Genomic DNA, 22,852 nt, shown 5'->3' on the forward strand with positions numbered 1-22,852 from the left:
AGGATAACATTTCAATTAATCATGAAATCGTAAATGAGCATGATTAAACTCGTCCAAGGCATTGTATTAGCAGTAAATTTTACATAACATGGAACATAAAATTCTCTCAGCAATGAATACAGTTATACGTCAAAAAATACAGGCTATAAATTGTCCATTTTTACAACTCGCCCTACTTTTACTGGGCAATAAACTTTATACAGTATAAGCCATAAACAAGTTCTCAAAGCGTACTATTCATATCAGTATTCAAAGAGATTTATGGAAAGTGGATGTGTATTGGTACAAATTACAATTTTGTTTCCAAAAGGAAAGTTTGTGATACCACGGGCTTCATTATTCGATATATTAGAAGTTATTTCGAAACATTATAAATGTAAATATAATTAACATAAACTGATGAAAATAAACGAACTTCGAGAACAAAGTCACAGAAAACACAGCCAAGTGCCATTTGATAGAGCACTCAAGTGTTCATTCTTTTCAAATTAACAAACTAATACGAAATATGTACTATATAGCGGCGCATAGCAAAAATTCACAAAAATTTGCAAACATTGTTATTTCGTTTAGAGAATAGTAGCAAAAAAGAATAGCTAACTGTGAACGACGATATCTCGAAAACGGTCTGATACTAGTTGAAAGGCAACTCTCATTTCATCCGGGAGAATCTTATGCCGAAAATCTCAATGTTTCTGCAGGAAACCCAATCCAAACATAAAATTTTCAAAAATATCAATAATTTTAATCCTATGTAGCTTTTAAGCTACAATAAATTGCAACAGAGGTGAAGCTGAAAAAAACTGTGCCCCGATAACATCTATCGGATGACACGCGCAGAAATGATGCGGAAGTGACTCGAAACGTGCCAGGGCTAAAAAACCGTAGGATTTTTCGCTGTTTGCCCAATTTTTAAGCTTTTAAAACGATCTTCGAAATGGTCCAACGGTGATATACATCGAATCGACACGATACTCTCTATTCACCCGAATCAAAGAAAAGTTTAATTGTCCCGAAACTGGCCGAGGTAGAACCATTGTTGTTGGGTTCGCGGAAGAATCTGAGTTGAACAGAGATTCGATGAACCAAATGTTGATTTTTCCTAGTAGTTAAGTTTGACTGGATTGTTCACTTGCGGACCACTCTGGGTTTTACAGTCTCAGAGACACTGTTCGTGAAGTAATAACTCTCACATTTTAAGTTAAGGTTTATTGTAATTCACTGCGTAATACTAATTAACAAAAGGTTATTATTAAGAAATCGAGTAAATTGTCAATTGAGTTAGAGAATGAGATCGAGACCTTTCGTGTGGTGTCTCAAACCTAACTAAGTTTTCCCTCAAGAAATCAGCTTGAGAAAAGAAGAAGGAGACGTAATTGAATTTTTTTCCAGACTCATTAATTACTGATACAAAGGGCATAACTTATAAATTAGACTAAACTGAAATAAAATAAATCTACCGTCACTGGTAAACATTCTTAGATGACGTGTTGACAAATTAATCACACTGGCGGTGTTTGATAATAAGTATATTTATGAGTTCTAACAACCACAATGACAAAATTTTGTGAAGAGTTTGGAAAAAAATTCCCGAAAGATTTGCACCATCGAGAAAATTATAGGCATTCGGATCTGATACTCACTTGCAAGCTCGCCTGGTCATGAACTGGTTGGTCTCATAAAATCTTACACGTACAAGTATATTATGCGTTCTTATTACATAGATAACTATTATATTATGCTATTGCTGCAGACTAAAGGTTTAATTTTTAAAGGATTATCAAAGATAGTCATTACAGAGAGATGAGCAGGCCTTGTGGATAAGCCAAACTACCTACAAAAAAGAACATGAAAATTTTAAATAAAATTCTGTGGTTCCTTGTCGATACAAATTTTTCTTATCTACCTGTGATTGTTTTTTTCACTATAACTTTAAAACGAGTTTTAAGCAAAATTAAATGAGATTCTTCTAAATAAGGTAATATTTGAAAGTGTTTCTTCAATATCAGTCGGAAATAGATTTTGTATTGACCACGTCCACAATTCACCTAAGTCATCATAGATAAGCTAAGTCTAACAATAAAAAATAGAATAACTTGATAAAGTAAGAAATGTTTGTAAACTTGTCTTCTATATCTGTGTCAAACAAATATTCACTTTAACTTTTTCCGTTTTGTTCTATAAACAAAAGATTTCTTTGCAGAAGGAAGTGTGAGACAAAAAGGAAAATTGGAAAAATCCCACATGTAAAAGGTAAAAGTCTTTCTGTCTGGCAAAGCTGGAATTCGTTTTTGTGTGGGGAAACGGTCAACCGCATCAAATCACCTGAATAACTCAGTGAGTTTGAAGTATAGAAGAAAAGCGAAATGATCCTTCAAGTAAACTTTCGATATAAGGAACCAATACTCTTTCTAAATCGGTCTGAAATTGATTTCCAAAATGTGGATGATTCATTGCGAAACCGAAATATGAGAAGAGGATGGTTATCACAGGAAAAATTCCAATTTGTCAACCAACTTAACTTTAAAATAATTAAACAGAAAACTTTAAAGTCTTTAATTCCTTTGCGGTCTCAAGTTTCAAATATACATGAAAATTTGAAAACTCTCTTTCTTTATCAGTGTGATATATTGATTTATATTAAATTTTTTTGGCAAACTGAACAGTTGATTTTTAAAACTTCGAAATTGACATAGTCTTCGTCATCTAAATAAAAATATAAATAAAATCAGGAAAATAAAAAAGAAAGATAAATTAAGAAAAATAAATGTGCCACTGCGGAATGAAATTTATATTTTCATAATATTCAGGAAGAACCATGCTCTAATTGTTGTGTAAATAACAAAGTTACGACTTCACCGTTAGACAAGCAGTGGCGTAGAAGAATCACGGATGAATGATGTCACGTTGATGACACAAAGTTCAGATTAATAGGTTTGGTCTTTACAAAACAGGTGAATTTGAACGAAAACTTCTCTTTAAATCAGTTTTCCTTTTTTTAATTCCAAACTTGACTTATAGATTTAAGGTGTTACCTTGTTAGTATGGTACGTACTAAATCTATACCTCACACATAATCAGGTTTTTGAAGTAAATTTTTCAAAATTTCATTCATGATAAACAAAACTTGGAACTTTCGATCCTATAAAGTTAATAGTAGGTTTTCTTCAAAAGCGGTTATGTTTCTGTTCAATTCAAAGGTCGTATCGTACATTTAGGGATCAGCCAGTTATTAATGTACTAAATCCATGCATTTAAGTTTTGCGGTAATTTTTAAGATGAGAGCACCCTCGGAGATTTTAAACTCGTAGGATGTCGGTGGCGTAGCTCCCCTTGAAACGTGGCTATCAGTTTCTTCAATTTAAAATTTACTTCATGGATCTAGAGCATTAATCTATTATTTTGTATTAAATGTAAACTTGACACGCCCCTGGAATTTTGCAAGAGATTTTCAAACTTTTGGAGATTAGAAATTAAATCTTGATAAATTATAAAATAATTAAAAATAATAAACAGTTATAAAATCAGAAAAGATTGTAAAACTAGAAAAACACATTTTTAAAGAAAGAAAACTCTCCAAAATAAATCGATCATTTTAAGTCATGAAAAAAAAACGTAGCGATCCTTAAGATTACGTTATTCATTCTTTCTATTTACGGTTATGGTTTCAATCTTTAAATGTCATGACTCAGCTTCCTTTTATAATAAAAAAGCAGCAGAGAAACCGTTTGCCGGGTGGCGTTAATTGCTAATAAAATTGTCAAAAGCAGTCCTCGGCGCCCCCGTTTTGCCGCTCGGTCATTGATTTGTGTGATCGCATTGTTTGATATGCAAATTCCATTCAAAATTATTCAGATTGCCTGGGTAGAAAATAATAAAGTAGCGTTTGCCGGAGGTGTAACCCGCTAACGTTTTATAGTGGTGTTCGCCTTCATGTAAATTATTATCACTAATTGAACGAGAACAACCACCAACTCTGTTAATCAGAATTTGTGATTGTTCAGCGCTAGAAATCCATCATATTTCCTCATAATTATTAACAGTGCATAGTTTTTGCCGCCTCGCTACAATGCCTTCATAATCTGACTGCACTGCAACAAAAAAAATCTTTAACAAATTAGCATTTCTATTGCAAGCTCTTAATTAGTAATAAACTTGTCAGGAGCAGCTTTCGTCGTTTGTGTTTTGCTAGTTGGGCCCTGATATGTGAATTAGCATTACTCACAATGCAAATTCCATGCAAATTATTTAAATTAATGCATGAAAAAGAGCTTCACATCTGTTGCTATGGATCGGCTATTTTTGTCTTTTATGTCGGCGTTTTTGAAGTTAAATGAGCCAAAATAAAATCCTTTTGTAGTTTTATTTCATTTAACTAATTCAATGATTAAAGGGATAGAATTCACTAAACCTGTAAGTGAATTTACGACGTGCTATATCTTCTGCAATTTGTTCGAATGGAGTTCCCGGTCTGGAGCATTAAATCATCGAAACGAAAAGTATTATTCTGAGCAATGAATTAACTAGCGCATAGTTGAAATTCACACCATAAAAGATTTATCTCCATTTGGCTCAAAAACTACACTGTAACCTCGAAAATATGCGAGAGCGTCCACAAGAAAAGACGAATAAATTTTAAATATTTTTCGTCGTACGACTACCGCCACCAACTTTATTACGCTGTAAATGAAATAAAGAACGTTATACAACACATCGTGGACAACTTGGCTCATAATTCTTTGCAGGAGCGTCAGACTTTATTTAACGATTATATATTTTCTGATAAAGAATGTATTCTGAGCAGAACGAGTTTTTGAGGTTTAATACCCGGTTTCAACAGAAATGATAAAGTTAATTTCGTTCAAAGAATTATAAGTAGATCAAGAAGAGCAAAACGCTGTAAATGGAGAAAGGGTTAAAATTGGTTAAAAGTTATTGGATTACTTTATTATGTAGAGCGACGAAAAGCGAATATTTTAAAAACATTTTATTTCTCTTTAGTGAGTATTTGATGGATTTATTGTGTAATTTCCTTAAAATAATGTGCTATGTAATAAAATCTGCATACACTAAAAGGCAAAAATAAATTGAAATTTAATGTAGCAATTAAATGGATGTAACAATACATAAAATTATATTAAAATTCATTTTTCCTAATCAGTGACCGATCAGAACAAATAATGGCATTGTTTGTATGTGCAGCTCATAAAACACGAAAATTTGAAATTAATATTCAATATGTAGTTTCAGCCTCTATATGTATTCGTAATGAGAACTAAACAGTTTTGTAAACCTAATGTTAAAATAAACTGAATTTAATGAACGTTTTCCATAATTATGTAATGATTACGTATAAATTGCTAAATAGTTTTTAATTAAATGATAAAGTGCGTTGAACTTATTCTTCTCCCTCTTTGTCACGATTTCCGATTCCAATCCTGAAATGTTAATCAAAATCCAATCAAAACTCAATCTCTCACGTACGGGTCCAATTTAGTGCGAGCGCAAAATAATTTTACATACATAGAAAGTGGAAAAAATCACTGATTTGTGTCCTTGTTTTCGAAGTTTTGTGACACGATGTACTATATACTCCCAATTAAGGTATAAATCCGTGCGTTACTTTTGGGTTTGTTTAGGCACTTTTTCTCGGTTTAAAAAAATCTTGAGATTTCCTTATTCAGAGCTGTCTCCAGCAACTTATCAGATTCGAAATAAAAAAAGTTAGTAATAGTTTGCAAATAGTAATAGGGATTATTTAGTTATTGTCTCGTGTGATTGTCGAGCTCTAGTCACTATAGGATTTCTCAAAGCCGATCGAAAGAACCTATAGAATGGAATAGAACTAATTCTATACTTTTTGTGTATTTTAAAGGCGTTGCATATTTTTTCACATTTTCATTCCATTTTAAAGCTTATATTTTAGGCCCTAAAATCAACTAATATTTAAAAATTTTGTGACCAGAATTACAAACAAAAACCGTCCCCGAGTAGTGATAATACAAAACACGAAATAAAATAATGAATCCCATTATACTTGAAACCTCAAACCAAAATTATTGCGTTATTTATTTAATTCTCTGGAATATGTGTTGGTAATTGTTCAATGTAATATTATTTTATTCCAATGAAACGGCAACAATGTGAACAAAAGCAATGTACTCATTATAATTATTGATTAATCAGCAGAATTAGGGTTTGAAAATAATATTGCTGATGACTGTATTGATATTTTATTGTGTGTTATATTACGATGTAATTAATGAAATATTAATTGAAAGAAATTCACACTTTTACAAGACCCTAAATGTCATGTTCTACACTGATTCTAATTCAAATGACAAATGGGAACAACGACTGACATTTGACTCCTAATTCACTAACGACTAGAAGAGAATTAAATTACTCAGCTACGAGTAATTAAATCTCGACTGGTTTCCATTACTTAGCAGTCGAGGACCCATTAGAAAAGGGGAAAATACCGCATTCCGGACAACTTTCCTACTGGGGCACATTCGTTTCCTAAATGTTTTCCTATTTTTGGGACCCAACTGCTAGTTTTAGTTGCGCCGAAAAATTAATCTGCTAATGGAGATTTTAGTAGAGAAGGAAAGGCATTTTAAAGCTCAGATTTCATTACGCTTCGAGTAGCTTGTTGAGGTTTTATGTACTTTTACATATAGAGATCCCATTATTGACTACTTCAGGATTTAGTATGTGCAGAAGTTAGTTCAGGTGGGCTTTACTCCACTTTATTTTACTTGTTTATTGCGTTCTGTTTGCCCACTGTCCATCAGATTCTACTTGTCACTCTATGAAGGTGGAGCGACATGCGAAACCACTTTTCTCAGCTTCCTCCACATTCCATCCACCAACTTTATAATTCTTTGGACGAATCGCTCTCCTTAACTCTTGTTTGCCCCAATTACTCCGTCCAGATACCCTTTTCAAATGATTAATTTCTTTTTCCAATTTCAATGGCTCGCAAATCTTCTTAGCTGATCGAAAAAGATGTTAATAACTCTTACTTTTTGGCTTGGGTGATAATTTGAACTTCTGTTTAGATAGGATGCCTTATTATTTGATACACTCTGTTTTTTACTTTTCATTCGTTTTGAGTTTTCATTTCTCAAAAAACCCACAAATTTATTAATTAAATCTGCCGAAAAAAACTTTGCGGATGCTTTGACACCCATTTTTTCTAGTATTGTAATAATTTCTGATTGTTCCTTAAAACACTCGTTTGGGTGATAAATCTTTTCCTAAGTGTCATAGATAACCTCATTTTAAATGCCAAATTTATAGATTTTCAGAGAGAATAGGAAAGCGCTTTCAGGCAGAAATCGAAGCAAACTTTCTGCTCTGGAATCACTGCATAAGAATTGCTGAAGGTGACTTGAACAGTCAAAAAACCTTCTAAAAATACCATTCATTAAAATTTGGAATTTATATAAACATACACTTTAACTAAGAGGTTAAAATCTGGAGTTTTTATGCAAGAATTGCCAAAAAAATCCAACTTTAAGGGTAAAAAAATTGCAAGGATAAACTATGAAATTAATGAAAATCCACAGTTCATAAACTTTTAAGCAAAATAAATAGAAAAACATGAGTTGACAGGCATGTATTCAAGCAAACATTGGTGACTTTAAACTCTTTCAAAACATTTTTTAAAGCCAACTTTAAGTTTGATAAAATTGTAAATTATTTGGATTCAGTTGGAAATTTAAAGCGTCGAAACGTTTCTAACTAAAAGAAAACAATTTATGTAGAAACGTTTTTGTTACATGAGAGTTCTGCCGATCTAAGCAAATATTAACCTCTCGAAGCATTTCAAAGCCACCACTGCACAACTCTGATTTTTGAAGCATATTTTAATATTGGGAAAGGGATTTTTAAATATGACCTTAAAGCGACGAAATCTGTCCATAAACCAGTAACTAAAATTTAATTTTGGGCTTTAAAAAGTGCAGATTATTCTCAGCTTTTAATTGCTAACAGAGGTAACATTAGTTCTCGTTCTAAACCTCGATGACCAGTTAAAAATTTTCTTTAAAACCGACTTTAAGACCAGCAAGGAATCGTAACAACACTAGTTTTGATCATTCATTAAAGCAATAAATAACGATAAATTTTCTGTTTCAGAAACATCCTCATTGAAATCGATGGTGATAAAAGTTCCAGAAGCAGCAAGAACTGGAGATACTGTAACATTAAAGTGCGAGTACGATCTGGAAGATGCCGATTTGTATTCGATAAAGTGGTACTGGCAAAATCAAGAATTCTACCGATACACGCCCAGAGAGTCTCCTCCTGAAAGGTCATTCAATGTGAAGCATGTTGTCGTGGATGTAAGTAAATTTAAATAATTAACTACAGTAAAGTTTTGCAAGAAGAAATTAAAAGCTGCAAGCGGCCTTTATAATTTAACTATTGATTTCTATTATCGCTTTATCACTGACAAAGCAATACGTTTTATCGTTGAAAATTGCTGGCGTTTAAGAGTTAAATTAGTTTATGTCTTCGAGAGTTCTTTTTTGTTTTGTTATTGGGGAATTTAGCTTCAGCGAGTTGGTAATTGTGCAGGAAATTTGTTAGAATTTTGGATCATATCTAAGTTTTGAGCAAGGGGCTAAAATCCCTGGCAATTAGAACTATCTAGAGCTCATGGCTTTACAACTAGTTTTAGTTTCAATTCTCAAAAAACCTCGCCCATAATGCAGTCTGAAGAATGCTAGAAAATTCTCTCAAAAATATCTCCTTAAATTCCCTTCATTATCTCTAGGAGAAAAATGTGTGCTCGTTACGTTACGCTACTCAGATTGAATTTTAAATCGCCATCCTCAGAACCCAAATAATAAGGAACTGTTTCCTAAAAGTACAATAGCGCATACTAAAATGGAAACTATGGAGTCCTTAATAAGGAAGCTTGTGACGAGGAAATCAATTGAAATTTCACGCTTTAATCTCTCTATCAAAAGCGCCGGTATCACAATAGCGCTTAATTTCATATCGAAAATTAGGCAAGTTTAATCGCTATAATTACAATTAATATCGACGCAATATAAAGCAAATGAGTCATTGACAATGTTTTGACTTAGATTAGGTACGAATTTACTCCTTGTTAACATGTGGAAGTACATAGGACTAAACAAAAGTCCTTTGAGTTCGGATTCAATTTAACCGACGTTTAGGTTGAGAGACTCCTGCAATGGCAGTTTAATGGGAATTTACCTACAAATTTTCCAAGTGATTCATTCACCAATATTCAAACACATCAATGAACATTTGAAGTTGACTTATTGAATATAATTTAAATTGTTGTTACCTCGGTAGATCCCGAGTTAGTCAACGTTTAGAGGTACAAAATAGCTCAGGTAGACGACTGCTCAATCGCCATAATTAGGCCCACTTCAACCATGATTAAACCCAATATCAGACAGACAGGGAGTAAAAGCACAAAGAAACGCTTTTATTAAAAGTTGTAGGAACATTTTACAGCTGGAAAATCTAATGCAGCAAAAGCACAATTAGTCCCAAATAGTGGTTCTCTTTTATTAGTGCTCCACCTAATTCAAATCGGGAATTACGAAAGTTGCAACTTTGAATGGATGACGATTCAAAGGAGAGATAATTCCGAGGATACAGCTTTTATCATTTACAGCGATGTGAATTGTTTTTGTGCCAATTAGCGTGGATGGTGAATTATTGATGATTTTGAGCTTTCATGAAGTGAGTAAAAGGTAATACTAGGAGATGCATGCTTGCAATTGCCAGGGGAGTTTCGGTTTAATCGTATATAGGAGATGCAGAGGAACGATGAGGGTTAATTTATCACTTTTTGGGATATTTGTGCCGGAAAGCGCTGAACCCACACTATCATCGCTCAATAGTTTATTAATGGATTAAAATTTCAATTACCCTTACTGTTTTTTTGATAAGGTCAATAAGTAATGACTCCCACATCTCCCACTCACACAAATTTGTCGCATCTAAATAAATGATGCTTTAAAGACAGAAAATGATTAGGGATCAATTTATTGAGGATCAGACTTGCCTAAAGAATATTAACAGTACCGGCCTGATTGGGAACGAGGTTAGGCATTCCTGATCAAAAAAGGTGACGGACTTCCCTGGTCACCGGTTTTTCTTCGGGGTAGGGTGATTACAAATTTCGCCCAGGCCGCCAGATTTGCTAAGGCCGGCTCTGGATTTTAGAGAATAACTTCGACCTTCAATGGCCCCTGGCCTGACTATCAATGTTGCCTTCCGTACGCATAATAATTTTTACTTTGTAATTCCTTTGAGCAGACACAATCCTAAAGGAAAGAGGCTTATTCAATTTCCATGAAATCTGAAAATTATAACAAAATTCTTCACTGTAGGTAACAGGGCCGTATAACCAGATTATAAGCAAAATCATCCCCGTCGCTACCACCTTTACATTGTCTGACAAGCTTAAAATTTAAGCAGCTTATTTTATCTTCCCTGGAGGGATCCGCTCATAATAAATTGCTTAAGCGTTTTGCGCTCATACTCGTACAAAGCGATTGTCCGTTACCTGCAATAAAAAAGCTGCAAATGCACGTTTAAACTTGCAGTGTTTGCTAAATCTTTCCAGAAATCCTGGAATGAAGTGGAGAAATTTATTCATTCGCCTGGATTATCATAACAGAAACTGGGAAGCTACATTTATTTTATCCAAATGCCGGCATCGTTACTCTAGTCATAGAATAGCGAACACAAAATCCGACGTAGCGCTGAAAAATTCCAATAAAAACGGAACGATTCGACTTCTCTAGGTCCTTCTCAGAGCAGGTAAAATATTAAAATTTATAATGACGCATTCTCTAGCCAGATAGCGTACTTTATTATTTGAATTCACAGGACATCGCTTTAAAATAAAATCTCGGTGAAAAGTAATGAGCAGGGATTTTACGCCTGCAGACAATAAGGCAAAATTAAATTCCGTTAAGGAGTCCTTATCTTGATTGGTTTGAGAACTAGAGAAGCAGCTATGAATTTGTATAAAGAACGGAATATAAATAAAAATGAGGGCCCATATTCGCTATTTTGTTATTTTCTTTAAGATTTAAAATAATCTATTTATAACGTGAGAAGGGTTTACTACACTGCAAATAAACCAATGAATGCACTGTAGCGAATATACTGCACAAATTAAAGTCTCGTCTCATTAATTGAGATCAACACAAATCTCGAAACTCCTCGCGACAAGTGTTCTATACTCCTATTTGGGAATTATCTATTAGAACACCCCAAAGAACAATTTCGAGACTTTAACACTCATCAGTTTGGTTCATCCCAAGTCAATCATGCATAGACGAGGAATGGTACAGTGGCGTAGGGTTAAGGCGTGAAGAAGATATCTTGAGCGCTGCCCTCTACCTTGGCTCGAGAGATTTCGAGTGTCCTGCTGAGCTCATTTAACGAACCAAGACTTTGAGTTCTGTAATATATCCGTTACAGTGCATTCGTTGATTAATTTGCAGCATAATAGATAATTTTCACACTAATACTGGCCTGTTTTCCGCGATATTGCACAACTTCTTGAGCTGTGACGATGGGAAGGTAGAGGGCGACGCTGTAGATGATTGCTTCAGTCACTAATACAGCGCCACTTATGCAGTGTTTCCCGCCTATGGTTTGAGAGTCGAAGCCGACCTTCCGGATGCTCCGGTTAATCATGCGTCTATTGGAACACGGAACCACCCAACAAGAATAGTGTAGAAAAATAAATTCTTGATGTAAAATGCCTCCAAACACAAGTTCCTCCTATTTTAAAAATTTATTATAGGGCAAAGGATTCGGCCTGTGTCACTGGCATCGAGAGCACCAATATTTTTCTAATAGCATTCTCTTAAGTTTCCCTTTAAAGCTTTGTTGGAAAAGTCGCTATTCAGCTTCGTTCAGTCTTAAATCGGATTTTAAAATGACATTATTTCCGGGAATTGGGGTAATAAAGTATGGATAATAGTTCGGCATTGTTATGCAGTCCGAGAAGTAGAAGCTACGTATTTAAATTATTGGGCAATGAAAAATACGAGTATTTGCAATTTTTGCTCGGAGATTTATAATAATTGCATGCTAGGAATTACATTAATGATTGTAAGAGCTAGATTACAGCTTGCTTCGAAAAACAGAAAGTCAGAGAACATTTCAGCAGTAAATAGATATTTTATGCCAACACTTGTGTGTCCCAGTTATTAGTTTGTTAATGCACTGGCAGGCAACCTGCTGTCTTTCAAACACCCCAAAGCAAGTAATTAATTATCCGGGACAAGAAACTTGGCCATAAACTAGCCCCTATTTATTTCTAAGTAACGACAATGTCACGCTGCAAAGTTATGTACTTAATAGTTTTATTATGGAAGCTACAGTAAGATTTAATTAATAAGACCGTTAGTTGAGCTTAAAGTTTCACTCGGCAATTACCATATTTCCTTAGGGAATATTTGCTGACACCACTTGCTAAGGCTCTTAAATAGTTTTTGAACTATTTGTATTTTGTGTTGCACAGTAAATAAGACTTAATTCTCGCAAAGAATGTTGTAGGAAAGGGAGGTTTGTTTTTCAAGCAGCAGGGATTAAGCTTAAGCTTTGAGACTTTTCAATTATCGTCCGTTTGCCTCCTAATTAGCAACCTGGTAACCAGGAAAAATGTCGTTTTTCGTTATGGAATTTTAATAATGGCAAAAATAGGTTTCCAGGAGGTGATAACTTTAAGTTTCCGCTTTACCTGGTTAGTTTTTCCAAGTTAGTTAATCGATTTCGAATTTATTAGCACTCTAAGCATGGCGCGCATCGGTCGAGCATGTAGCTAGAAAAGCGGTAGGTAAGGTAACTCTCTTCCTCAATCAAGTCAAGAAAATCAATTCTAAGTCCAAGCCCGTTCATTTTTGGCGGGGTCAATTGGCCATATAATAGTACTCTTGGAATTCTTTCCTAACGTTTCGCTGCTCAATTACTTCAGACACAGAGCGATAAATGAGATTTGTGCTTAATTTTCTTTCTAACACGATAAATACGATAACATTTAATTAATCTTATCGTACGAGTTACTAAAACTTGAGAGAGGGAATAAGAAACATGGGTAAATTAATCCTGAACTTTTCCGCTCAAAATTTCTCCCTGATACCTGATAAACGGAATCCCAAATCGCGCTCTAAATAAATATATAAATATTCAATTTGTGTTGAGTTCTTAAGTCTGCTTTAAAATTCAATTACGATAAAACGTAACGAGCTGAAACTTTTCTGGAAAACATAATAAAAGAAAATGAAATAGCATTGCGAAGCCTTTCTCCTGACGTCCGAAAACAATTCACTCATATTTAAAAAAGCCGAGACGATTATTGTTCTTCGCTCTCTTGAGTCATTAATTTTAATGGTCTCGCCCTCGCTATCACTCCGAGTAAAATCCTCGAATGTGGCACTCGACCCTTGTTAACCTAACACATTCTTTTTTCTGGAAAACCTTCATAAAATGAACTCGATAATCATAGATTCCAAAGGGAAACTTTCCACCGAAAGTGGCACCCCCGGAGAGCAAACTTTTAAGGGAAATTTAATTGCCTTCACTTGAAATCACATAGTTCGGTCTGGGTATGTTCGGCAAGAATTTGTGGGATAATTGGAAACAGAGGACAAGCACCCGCTTCTATACTGAACTGAATTTTGTTCCTAAACTTTGAACACCTTGAATTATTGGTAGCATTGTTTTGCATAACGTATGAGCCTCTCATAGTAAGCACGACATAAATTTTTATTTAATTAAAAAGTACAAAATCGCAGTTTTTCACGACAAAAAATTTCTCTTCGTATTTAATCGAGGATTCCCAAGGATTAGACCGCAGTGGATAGTACGAAAGCTCTATTCCTTTTTGGGAATCTAATAGGATACAGAAACTGAATTTAAAAGCTGAGAGCTAACGAGCACAGTTTGCTCCAACTAAGCCAATAGAAGCCATTGAGAGATATTTTCATGTAATCCCGAATGAATCTGAAAATTGAACAAATTACCGCAATTTCATATATTTAGAAGTTCAGATTAGTTTAGTTTCCAGCTCGAATAAAAAGGCAGCAAAAGCCAAAAAATTTCCAACCCGAAGTCTTAAACTCCATCTTCCCCAAGGGCTATCAAAAAACTATCCATGAAATCTCCTCTTCAACTCACTCATAAGTTCAAATACTTCGTGTTTGAACTTACACAAAGTTCAGCTTCGTAGATTTGGTCGAATTAGATATATCTGGCATTATTCCTACAATTCCAGGCAAATCTTCGACATCTAGTAGTATTAGAACGCTTAAACAGAATTTCTGCAGATTTAAATTATATAATGATATATACTATATAATATACAGGGTGTCCCTAAAAGATGTGTACAACGCTCTACCACGTAGAGTACAGTTCAAAATAAGTCGATTTAACTACACTTGCCTTAGTGCCTTAGTTAATAATAACCGAGATACAGGGCGTCAAAGGTGGAAAATTAAATCACATTTTCTTTAATATATTTCTACTGCTTCGAAATAACTTCAGGAAATTTTGTATTTCGGAATTTCTCGGGACCAGAAATCCAAATTTATCGTCGATTTCGTTGTATCTCCTAGGGGGCGCCACAAGTAGCTATTTCAATACATTTAAGTCGCCAATACTTTTTTGTGTCACGGTGTACGTCACTTTGAGTTTCAGAAATGTTTTTCCCACCTTTTTTACTTAAAAAAAGTATACCATGCTAATATCTCTAAAACCAGCCGTTTTCGACAAAATGGCATTCTAAGTTATAAACGCATAAAATATCAAGTCGTAATACATGACATTTAAGGCAGTTGTTGTTATTGCATTGTTTTAAATGGCACTTCGAAAGTTTCAAATCATTTTTTTTCTTTTTTATGTGATTTCCTGATATCTAAATAGTACTAATAGTAGTACGTCATTACAAAATGTCCAATGAAAGGTACAGTTTTTATATTATTTTGAACTGTACTCTACGTGGTAGAGCGTTGTACACATCTTTTAGGGACACCCTGTATATAATATATATATATAATATATATTTTTTATATTATATATATTATATATATATATATATACATTATATAATAAAAAATAAACTTAATTTGTTTAATTTGATCGATTTATGTCCATTTCGCTTTAATTTTATGGTTTCAGAGGAATATCATCAAAATTGTATTTAAATTACCTAAAACAGCCACAAGCAATGTACATAAATCCGTCAAATTTATCAACAAAAATTCTAATTAAGTGCTCCTACTTCCCCTTATGCAAACCTTTCAGGTTTGTAACATAAGCATTTATTAGATTTCGATTAGAATCATATCACTTCCCTTGAGAATACTCTAGTGGCCCTATTAAACCAGCCAACTTCATCAAAATAGAAAAATTAAAAGATTTCATATACTGATCATTTCCAGAGCTATTACTTCATCCAGAGTTTCTGTAAGGTTGGTCACTTGAAGATGATAAGAAGCTGTTAAAACCTGGCTCCTGTTTCTATAGGACTACGTGTGAATGAGAATTAAATTTTTTGCAATCTTATTGAAGAAATTCTTTCGCTCATTTGACTGGACAAAAGTTTCATTCCCACTCTCACATGCTTCGAAAGAAACTAAAATTCACTGAAATTCCAATACTGTGTTTTTTATTTTGAAACAGTGCTAATGGTGGGGCAAGCTGCCCATTAAATGATAAAAACTATCAAACAGTGCTTAAATTTGTAGTACTTATTAAATACGAAATTTTCATATTTATTCTAATTAATAAACTCAACAGGTCTAGAAAAAAATATATACCCACCTTTATAGTACAATATCTCGAAAACTAGTGATACACATGACAAGACGTACCCCACAACCAGCAGCAAAAAGCCCCCAAATAAACGCTCAGATGTGATTGTTGTATACCGGACATTGCTATTATATGAAGAGAAAAATGGGTCTTGTACCCTCTTCTGCGGGTATATTCTATCATTGAGCCATTTCTTCATAATACCACTCTCCGTAATCTTCTTGGCCACCTCGTCAAATTCCCCCTTAAATGGCGAATTTATCTGCAAAGCAAATCCCATGTAAAAGTTCCCAATGCACTCTTTCAAAGCCCTATAATTCTGCAATTCTCCGTCTTTAAATCCGTACAAATCAGTCACATAAGAATTTTCGAGGGTTTTAACTGTTAGTACACTCGTACCATCGAGGATCGTCTTCATTCGATTGCCTTTTCGGTAAAGCAAAGCCAAGTTGTGGAACAAAGAGGAATTTACGTAGATAAAGTCTTCCCGTATGTATGATTTCTCTTGGAATAAAAGTCCATGGTCCACTATATCCTGCAAAGTGTTGATTTGGGGACTAAGTCTCGGTATGGCAATGTTGCTGCTAAGCCCTGCGTTGTAGTAGGTGCTGGTGAGGAAACTGTGAAACGTCAGACATAGAAAGAATAATCTTATAGACCAAATGCTGGCGGCATGTCTTGAGAGCTGCAGGTTGCCAAAGGAATAGACCCGTATAATGCTTACTAAAATTAAGCTATAGTCGGTTGCCGATAATTTCATTTTGCAATTACTAAATTTTCTCCAATATTCCATGGCAACTAAAAGGGTAAGTGTGGCAAAGATAGTTAGAAAACTAGATGCAACCCAAACGTTTAAGTTGAAGGGCTGGACTAGGAAATACACTGCTGGTAATGGTCGAGCTTTGGGAACTAGGAATGTGTTGCATATTTGGTTCATGTTGAGTGTAAAGTCGATGCTTTTTTTGCCCATATTTGTAACGAATTGAGAGCAGCCTGCCATGTCGGATTTTTTCATCTCTACCATGCTTAAGACGTGGCTCCATGGATTCGCTGAAACATCTATCAAGGAACCACAACACTAGACTCATTAATGATCAAATTTACCAATTTCTTTATCTGGAAAAACAAACTCAACAGGATAACCCCTGGTCATTTCCCTAGCCAGGCTAACTTCAGGCCCCCCCAAAACCCTCTTATCCACATCGACATAGATAAACGGTTCGCAATTAAACACCGCGAATTTGAACGTGTAATTGAACTTTTTAAAAAACGAACCAGCATTCCAGGCCCTTTGGGCAAATTTTTTCCCATCGAACGAATAGCCTTTATCGTTAACGCCCCACTGAAATACAACCTCGTCGCTTTCCAGGCGAACAACCCTATAACCTTTAAGGGATATTTGTTTGTCATAATAAACTTCCAACTCCATCACATCGAGCGCATATAATCCCAAGAATTCAGGAAAACGTACTGGGGCTTTATCGTTGTATAGAATGGCCATTCTCCTGCGATTTCTGATTAGATCGGTGCTTGAATCTCGTCTTTTCAAGAGCGCTTTGAACGATTTAAAGCGGTTTATATTCAAAATGTATCCCTGGCATCTGGACATGTATCTTGATCTTATTATGGTCTGATTCTTAAATTCTAACATTACTAAGGGCTTTCCAATTTGTTTTATTAATGGTTCCTTTAAGTAAACGTCCTTTTCGTAAATGTAGCACAACGTGTTAGCGTGTTCGAAAATTAGATTAAAAAGATGTCTAGCAATATTCATTGCCAAGGGATTGTGGCTTTTGTGTAAGTCCATTATTATTGTCGAGCATCGTATGGAATATAGTAGCAAAATTAAGGATGCCACAGTATATTTCATTTAATTGAGAGAATGTGAAATTACCTTTTTTACCACCCAAAAAAGTGCTAGCTTTTGTAATACTAATGAGAGAAAAGTTCAAAATGTTTTATTTACCCTCATGTAGAATGTCTGATGGTTTTATGCCTTAATTAGAAGCTGGCACTATGCATACGTTCTGGAAGTAAATTAGAGGGCCCACCGACGATGCTCATTGAATTTATGATTTATCCATGTAGGACGTCTTACCAACTTTTTAACAACCAGTCTTGGAGCAAAAATGATACGTTACAATTTCATTTATTAGGGCGTTAAGGTGGAAATGTGTATTTCTCAAGAACTACGCATTTCAATTTTGTAGTCAAATAGAAAGCGAACTGTAACTTTTAAACTCAAACTTAAGTTTCTTTGACCTCTAAATTTCAATTTTCTAAGTAAAGTCCTTTTCGAAGGGCGGGTTCTTGAATTTACCTTAAAAAACTTTCTTGCTAAATCTGGAATCAAATAGAAGGGAAGCTGTAACTTTTAAACGAAGTTAGATCTATTGGAGAGTGCCCAGTTGGCAATATTCAATGGGCAAAATTCATATCTCCTTGATGCCATAATTTCAATTCTCTAATTTCAAATCTCCTCTGAGAGGCCAATTTTTGAATTTTTCTTATGAATTATACTTTTAAATTGCATAGTGGCGGAATTTTTTTTAAATTATATCTACACACATCGGAAAAGTCTAAGGACATTTTTATAAATAGATCAAACTTCTCCTGAAATCAATTAGAAAATAAAGTTATGCATTTATACTGTTAGACAGTGTTTAATATACAATAAAACTAAACTTTTGTTGATACGTTTCTAAATTATATCGATTTATTCATAAGTGGTAAATATAACTAAAAACGCTCTTTTTTTAACGAAACGTTCTCAACAACCAAAAAAGATTAAGCTTAATGTAAAGGCCTCCGCGGTTATTAACTACAGCCCTAATTCTGTCGTTTCTACTCAACATAATATTGTTGGTTTCCGCATGTGGTACTCTTCCCCATTCTTCCGACAGTAGCTCCCGGAATCGAAAAGCACCGTTAATGTTGGCCATATATGACGAGACTCTTCTTTGCAGCATGTCCCAGACACGGTAAATTGAATTCAGATCTAGCGATTATGCTGACCATGGCAATGCAACGATTCCTTCGTTAGTCAACCATTCTGCCACAATACCAACAACATGTGGACGAGCATTGAGCATTGTCATGCATAAGGCGAAAGTTTTGGCCAACATCGTCAGCAAATGGTCGGACTGTAGGGTCAAGAATGGTATCGATGTACTGTCGAGCTGTTAAGAATCGATTTTAAAATCGAGATCGGTCTGCCGTCAATCGTTATTCCGATCCATACCATTATAGTACCACCTTTTATGAACAAACTTCTTGGACATGTCGTAAACGTTCAACATTTCCAGATCGTCTCCACATTCTTATTCATTGAAAATTTGGGTAAAGTCCAAATCTGGATTCGCCAGTGAATAAAACTGTAGCCTAATCAATTTCATTTAAATTTCGATATTCTTGACACTACTCTAATCTTGCAACGCGATTGCTTCTGGAAAGAGATGGACAGCTCAGTGGTCTTGGGATATAAAGAATGGCTTTATGTAGATGATTTCTAACAGTATCTAGGTCTATAGTCACGCGGTACGTCAATTGTAAATCTGCAACCAATTCAGATGCCGCAATTGTAGGTAAAAATTGATTTTGAATTATAGTTGTAATGCATCTTCATCCTGGATATTGTTCAGCCGGAGTTCCAATTTCGTTAGGGCGCCGCCATAATTCACTGATAACACTTTAAGAAACAGCCATGTGCTCAGCTACTTCAATTTATCTTAAACTAGCTTAATAAGGCCTACCGCTCGATTAATCTCATCGAAACTTAAATGTTGTCGCTCCACGGTAAAATACAATATTTTCAAAGCGCCTACTAAACACCAATTAGCATCGAGAAGTCATTTGTCGAAATTACTTTTAAAATCTTTTTTCTCAAGTGTGGAGTGAAGCAAAAAAGAAGCTGAAAATTTTAAACAAACACGAATAAACTTCCCTGATTGGTGGCACTTGATAGTCCAATATCAGGTCTCCTAGACCTAAAAGTTTTCAATCTCTAATGAAACTGTTCTCTGAGGGACGTTTTAAAATTTGTTTGAGGAATCGCACTCGACACTGGCATTGTCAACTAGAAAACGACTTGTAGCCTTTAAACTAGGAGCTATAGACCTGTGCGATTGATGACGTTTAATAGAACCAGACTTAAATCCCATTGACCTGAGCAAATTTTTCCTGAAAAATATATTCATTTAAAGGAGACTTGATTTTTGAAAAAGCGATTCTACTTTAGCCAAAAAAATTTCCAGACTTTAAAAGTTAAATTCGTTCAATTTTTTTTAATTATGTTACTTTTGGAGATAATTACTCCAAAATTTATATATTTACTTTGCACGGCCATCACGTACTCCTCTACTTTGTTCGTGACCAAGCAAGAGCACAGTAAATTTAGTACATAACCTAAAAAATACAACTTTTTATACAAGATATATCATTTTCGTATGCTTAGAATATAAATTAGGATTTTTTCTACATAAGTGTTTTCTACCTATTCGATATAGGTGCTTACTAAAAGATTTAAGCGGTTAAATAGGTCTCAAAACATTTAAATCTATAGCAAACGAGGCAATTTTCTATAAAAAAAATACTTTGAGGTCTTGCTAATGGATAGTTCTCGTCTCCAACCAACCTCCAAATAATTCAAAGAGGTTTTAATAGTTTAAGTGATTAATGCTCTCATAATGGCGAAAAACCGTTGATTTCGGTTAGCAATAAATCATCTCGACGGCACATACTCCTAAAGATAGTAGCCGACATTCTAATGTGGCTGGGGGCTAATAAACTTTAATGTCGTTTTGGCCATATTACAGTAATACGAGTTTGCAACATTGCCCCCGAGAACAAAGTTGTAATCGTTATTGTTCCATCTTAGTTGAAAGTGTAATAAAGTTAATCTGGGGAATATATATCTATCGGGGAGTGGCTATTAGTTGGGGAAAATATCTCGCTCGCTTCCGAGGGAATTAATATTCATTTTATTACCGCCATTTTCTAATAGAATTAGGTACTTTGCAACTTGGGAGTGCCTAAGCCGATATCAATGTAATGCGATAAAATTCAGCGCGATGGGAGACCGAGAGTTTTCGAATAACCATAATTTAGAAAAAAATCATCTAGTCCCTTATTTTTTTTCGTTTTCCTGGATTCAGAACATCAATGGAAATAACATTTATTACCATTTTTCCATCATATTTTTTTACGCTAATTCATGTCAGAATTTTTTGAATTTTTTGAGTAATTTTAGAGTAGTTTTTTGTACTTTCAAAACGACTGGGGATTATCGCCTGTTTACTTATAATGGAACCTTAGTTTTGCGACGCCTTATTGTTTCATATCTTATAATTTTCTAACGACTACAAAATCCAAAATATATCAAGTAGGTGTGTATCTAAAATTTTCAGTCTCATCCAATACTTTTTCCGGAATTATATATTTTTTTAGTTGTTAAAAACCAAAAATTCACTACCAATTTTGGTTTTTTCCAGTTGCATAAAATGCAATTTTTCAGCTGATCCCTCCAAATATTTCGGATTTTTATATATAATTTAAAGAGGTTATATTCATGTCTTTGGATTTATAATGCAACAAGATCAAGGACTAGTTTTTAATTAGGAAAAATATCTTTTCAGATCAAAGGAAATAAAAATGTGTGTTGAATCCATAGTTTTTTTTTAAATAAAATTGCATACTTCGCAAGGTGGGAGTGCTTAAGCAAATATCAACGTCACGCTATAAAGTTCTAAGAGAGGGAGGGCGCGAATTCTCAAGCAATCATTATAAAATCCTGGCAGTCAAAATTTAACCTTTTTGGGCCACAAAAGAAACCTCCATAATAATCTCGGCTTGCCGACTGCTTAAACTTTCCCCCGGCAATTAAAACCAGAAGACAAATTGAATTTTCTGGTAAGCACCGAAAAGGAGCCCTTGCCGTTTAGCTACCTGGAAATTTGTTTGGCTTCAGTCCTTGAGTCGATAAATTTCGTTCCAGCACTCGAAATCAGGGGAGAAGGCCGTCACCCTCAGGAATCTCAACCCGGAACTGACGGGGAATTACAAGTGCGAAGTGTCAGCGGATGCACCATCTTTTCATACGGACATTTTGTGGGCCCATATGACAGTCATGGGTGAGTAAATATTTTACGAAAAGATGTTTCGTTCTATTTATTTATATTAATTTCTTATGGAGGAAAGCCCTCTTCTGAATCGAAGTCCTTTGAAATTTTTCAGGTTGCACGGAGCCTGTCCTTATCATCATAAAAAAAACATCCAAATCCTTAAATCAATAGAATGCCAAAAACAGCCAGAGTTATTTTCTCCATCCATTTATATTTCAGAGGCGAACAACTTAACTGTCAGCCGAGCAGAAACATAAATTCCCTAATCCATTACGAAATTACATTTCCATACAATTTTCCATTTCCAACGTTTGTGAGCAAAAAGCGGTTATTACTTAAGCAAGCATCCTCGGGGATTATTAAGGTATATCGTCCAAGTAATGGGTTGGCCAGAGAAATCCTAGGAAATGTCCCTTTTCTTGCTCCATCTGTTTTGTTTGTATTTCAATAGGGTTTTTACTAAATACCTAAATGTAATTGTTTTTTTCAGGCATTCCAGACCAAAACCCTAACATCAAAATCCTCTTCCACAATAGCACAAAGGTGGAAATAGGGAAAACCATTGATGCCGAGTGTTTCTTACCAGGCTCATATCCAGGGATTAATTTCACTTGGATTATCAACAATAATCAAACAGTGAGTATAAATACAAAGTTTCGCATTGAAAATCATCACTCAAGGACTCAGCTAAAAGGGAAATAGATTGTTTTCCCGATATCGACATGTTTGCCATTTGACGGATTATATTTAGCCCACGTCCCCAATCCTCCGACACTTTCCATGTTCATTTGCGTAATCTGTCAAAATCCGTTATTAAACATTCAAGTCCCGTTCACTCGCGATTAGGGACGCAAGGATGAAAATTCGGCGCTTCTTGAACATTTAGAAACTCCAGACGACGTAAT

At 34.7% G+C, this 22,852-nt stretch overlaps 2 protein-coding genes across 2 annotated transcripts in view; one reads left to right on the forward strand and one right to left on the reverse strand.

The window, feature by feature from the left end:
* The window catches only part of LOC136408080 (uncharacterized), a 57,908-nt gene that overhangs the window by 22,672 nt on the left and 12,384 nt on the right, over nucleotides 1-22,852 (forward strand). Inside the window, exons 3-5 of the mRNA XM_066388859.1 lie at nucleotides 8,146-8,351; nucleotides 21,821-21,956; nucleotides 22,438-22,583. Coding sequence (XP_066244956.1) covers nucleotides 8,146-8,351; nucleotides 21,821-21,956; nucleotides 22,438-22,583 — 488 coding nt within the window. The remainder of the gene's footprint in view (nucleotides 1-8,145; nucleotides 8,352-21,820; nucleotides 21,957-22,437; nucleotides 22,584-22,852) is intronic.
* Nucleotides 11,500-17,635, reverse strand: LOC136408385 (uncharacterized). Its single transcript, XM_066389328.1, has 4 exons — nucleotides 16,933-17,635; nucleotides 15,838-16,878; nucleotides 14,227-14,305; nucleotides 11,500-11,710 (listed from the first exon to the last, which is right to left on the reverse strand). The coding sequence occupies exons 1-4, from the start codon at nucleotides 17,633-17,635 to the stop codon at nucleotides 11,500-11,502; spliced, it is 2,034 nt and encodes a 677-aa protein (XP_066245425.1).

This window comes from Euwallacea similis, chromosome 4 (assembly GCF_039881205.1).
Source record: "Euwallacea similis isolate ESF13 chromosome 4, ESF131.1, whole genome shotgun sequence".
Taxonomy (NCBI): Eukaryota; Metazoa; Arthropoda; class Insecta; order Coleoptera; family Curculionidae; genus Euwallacea; species Euwallacea similis.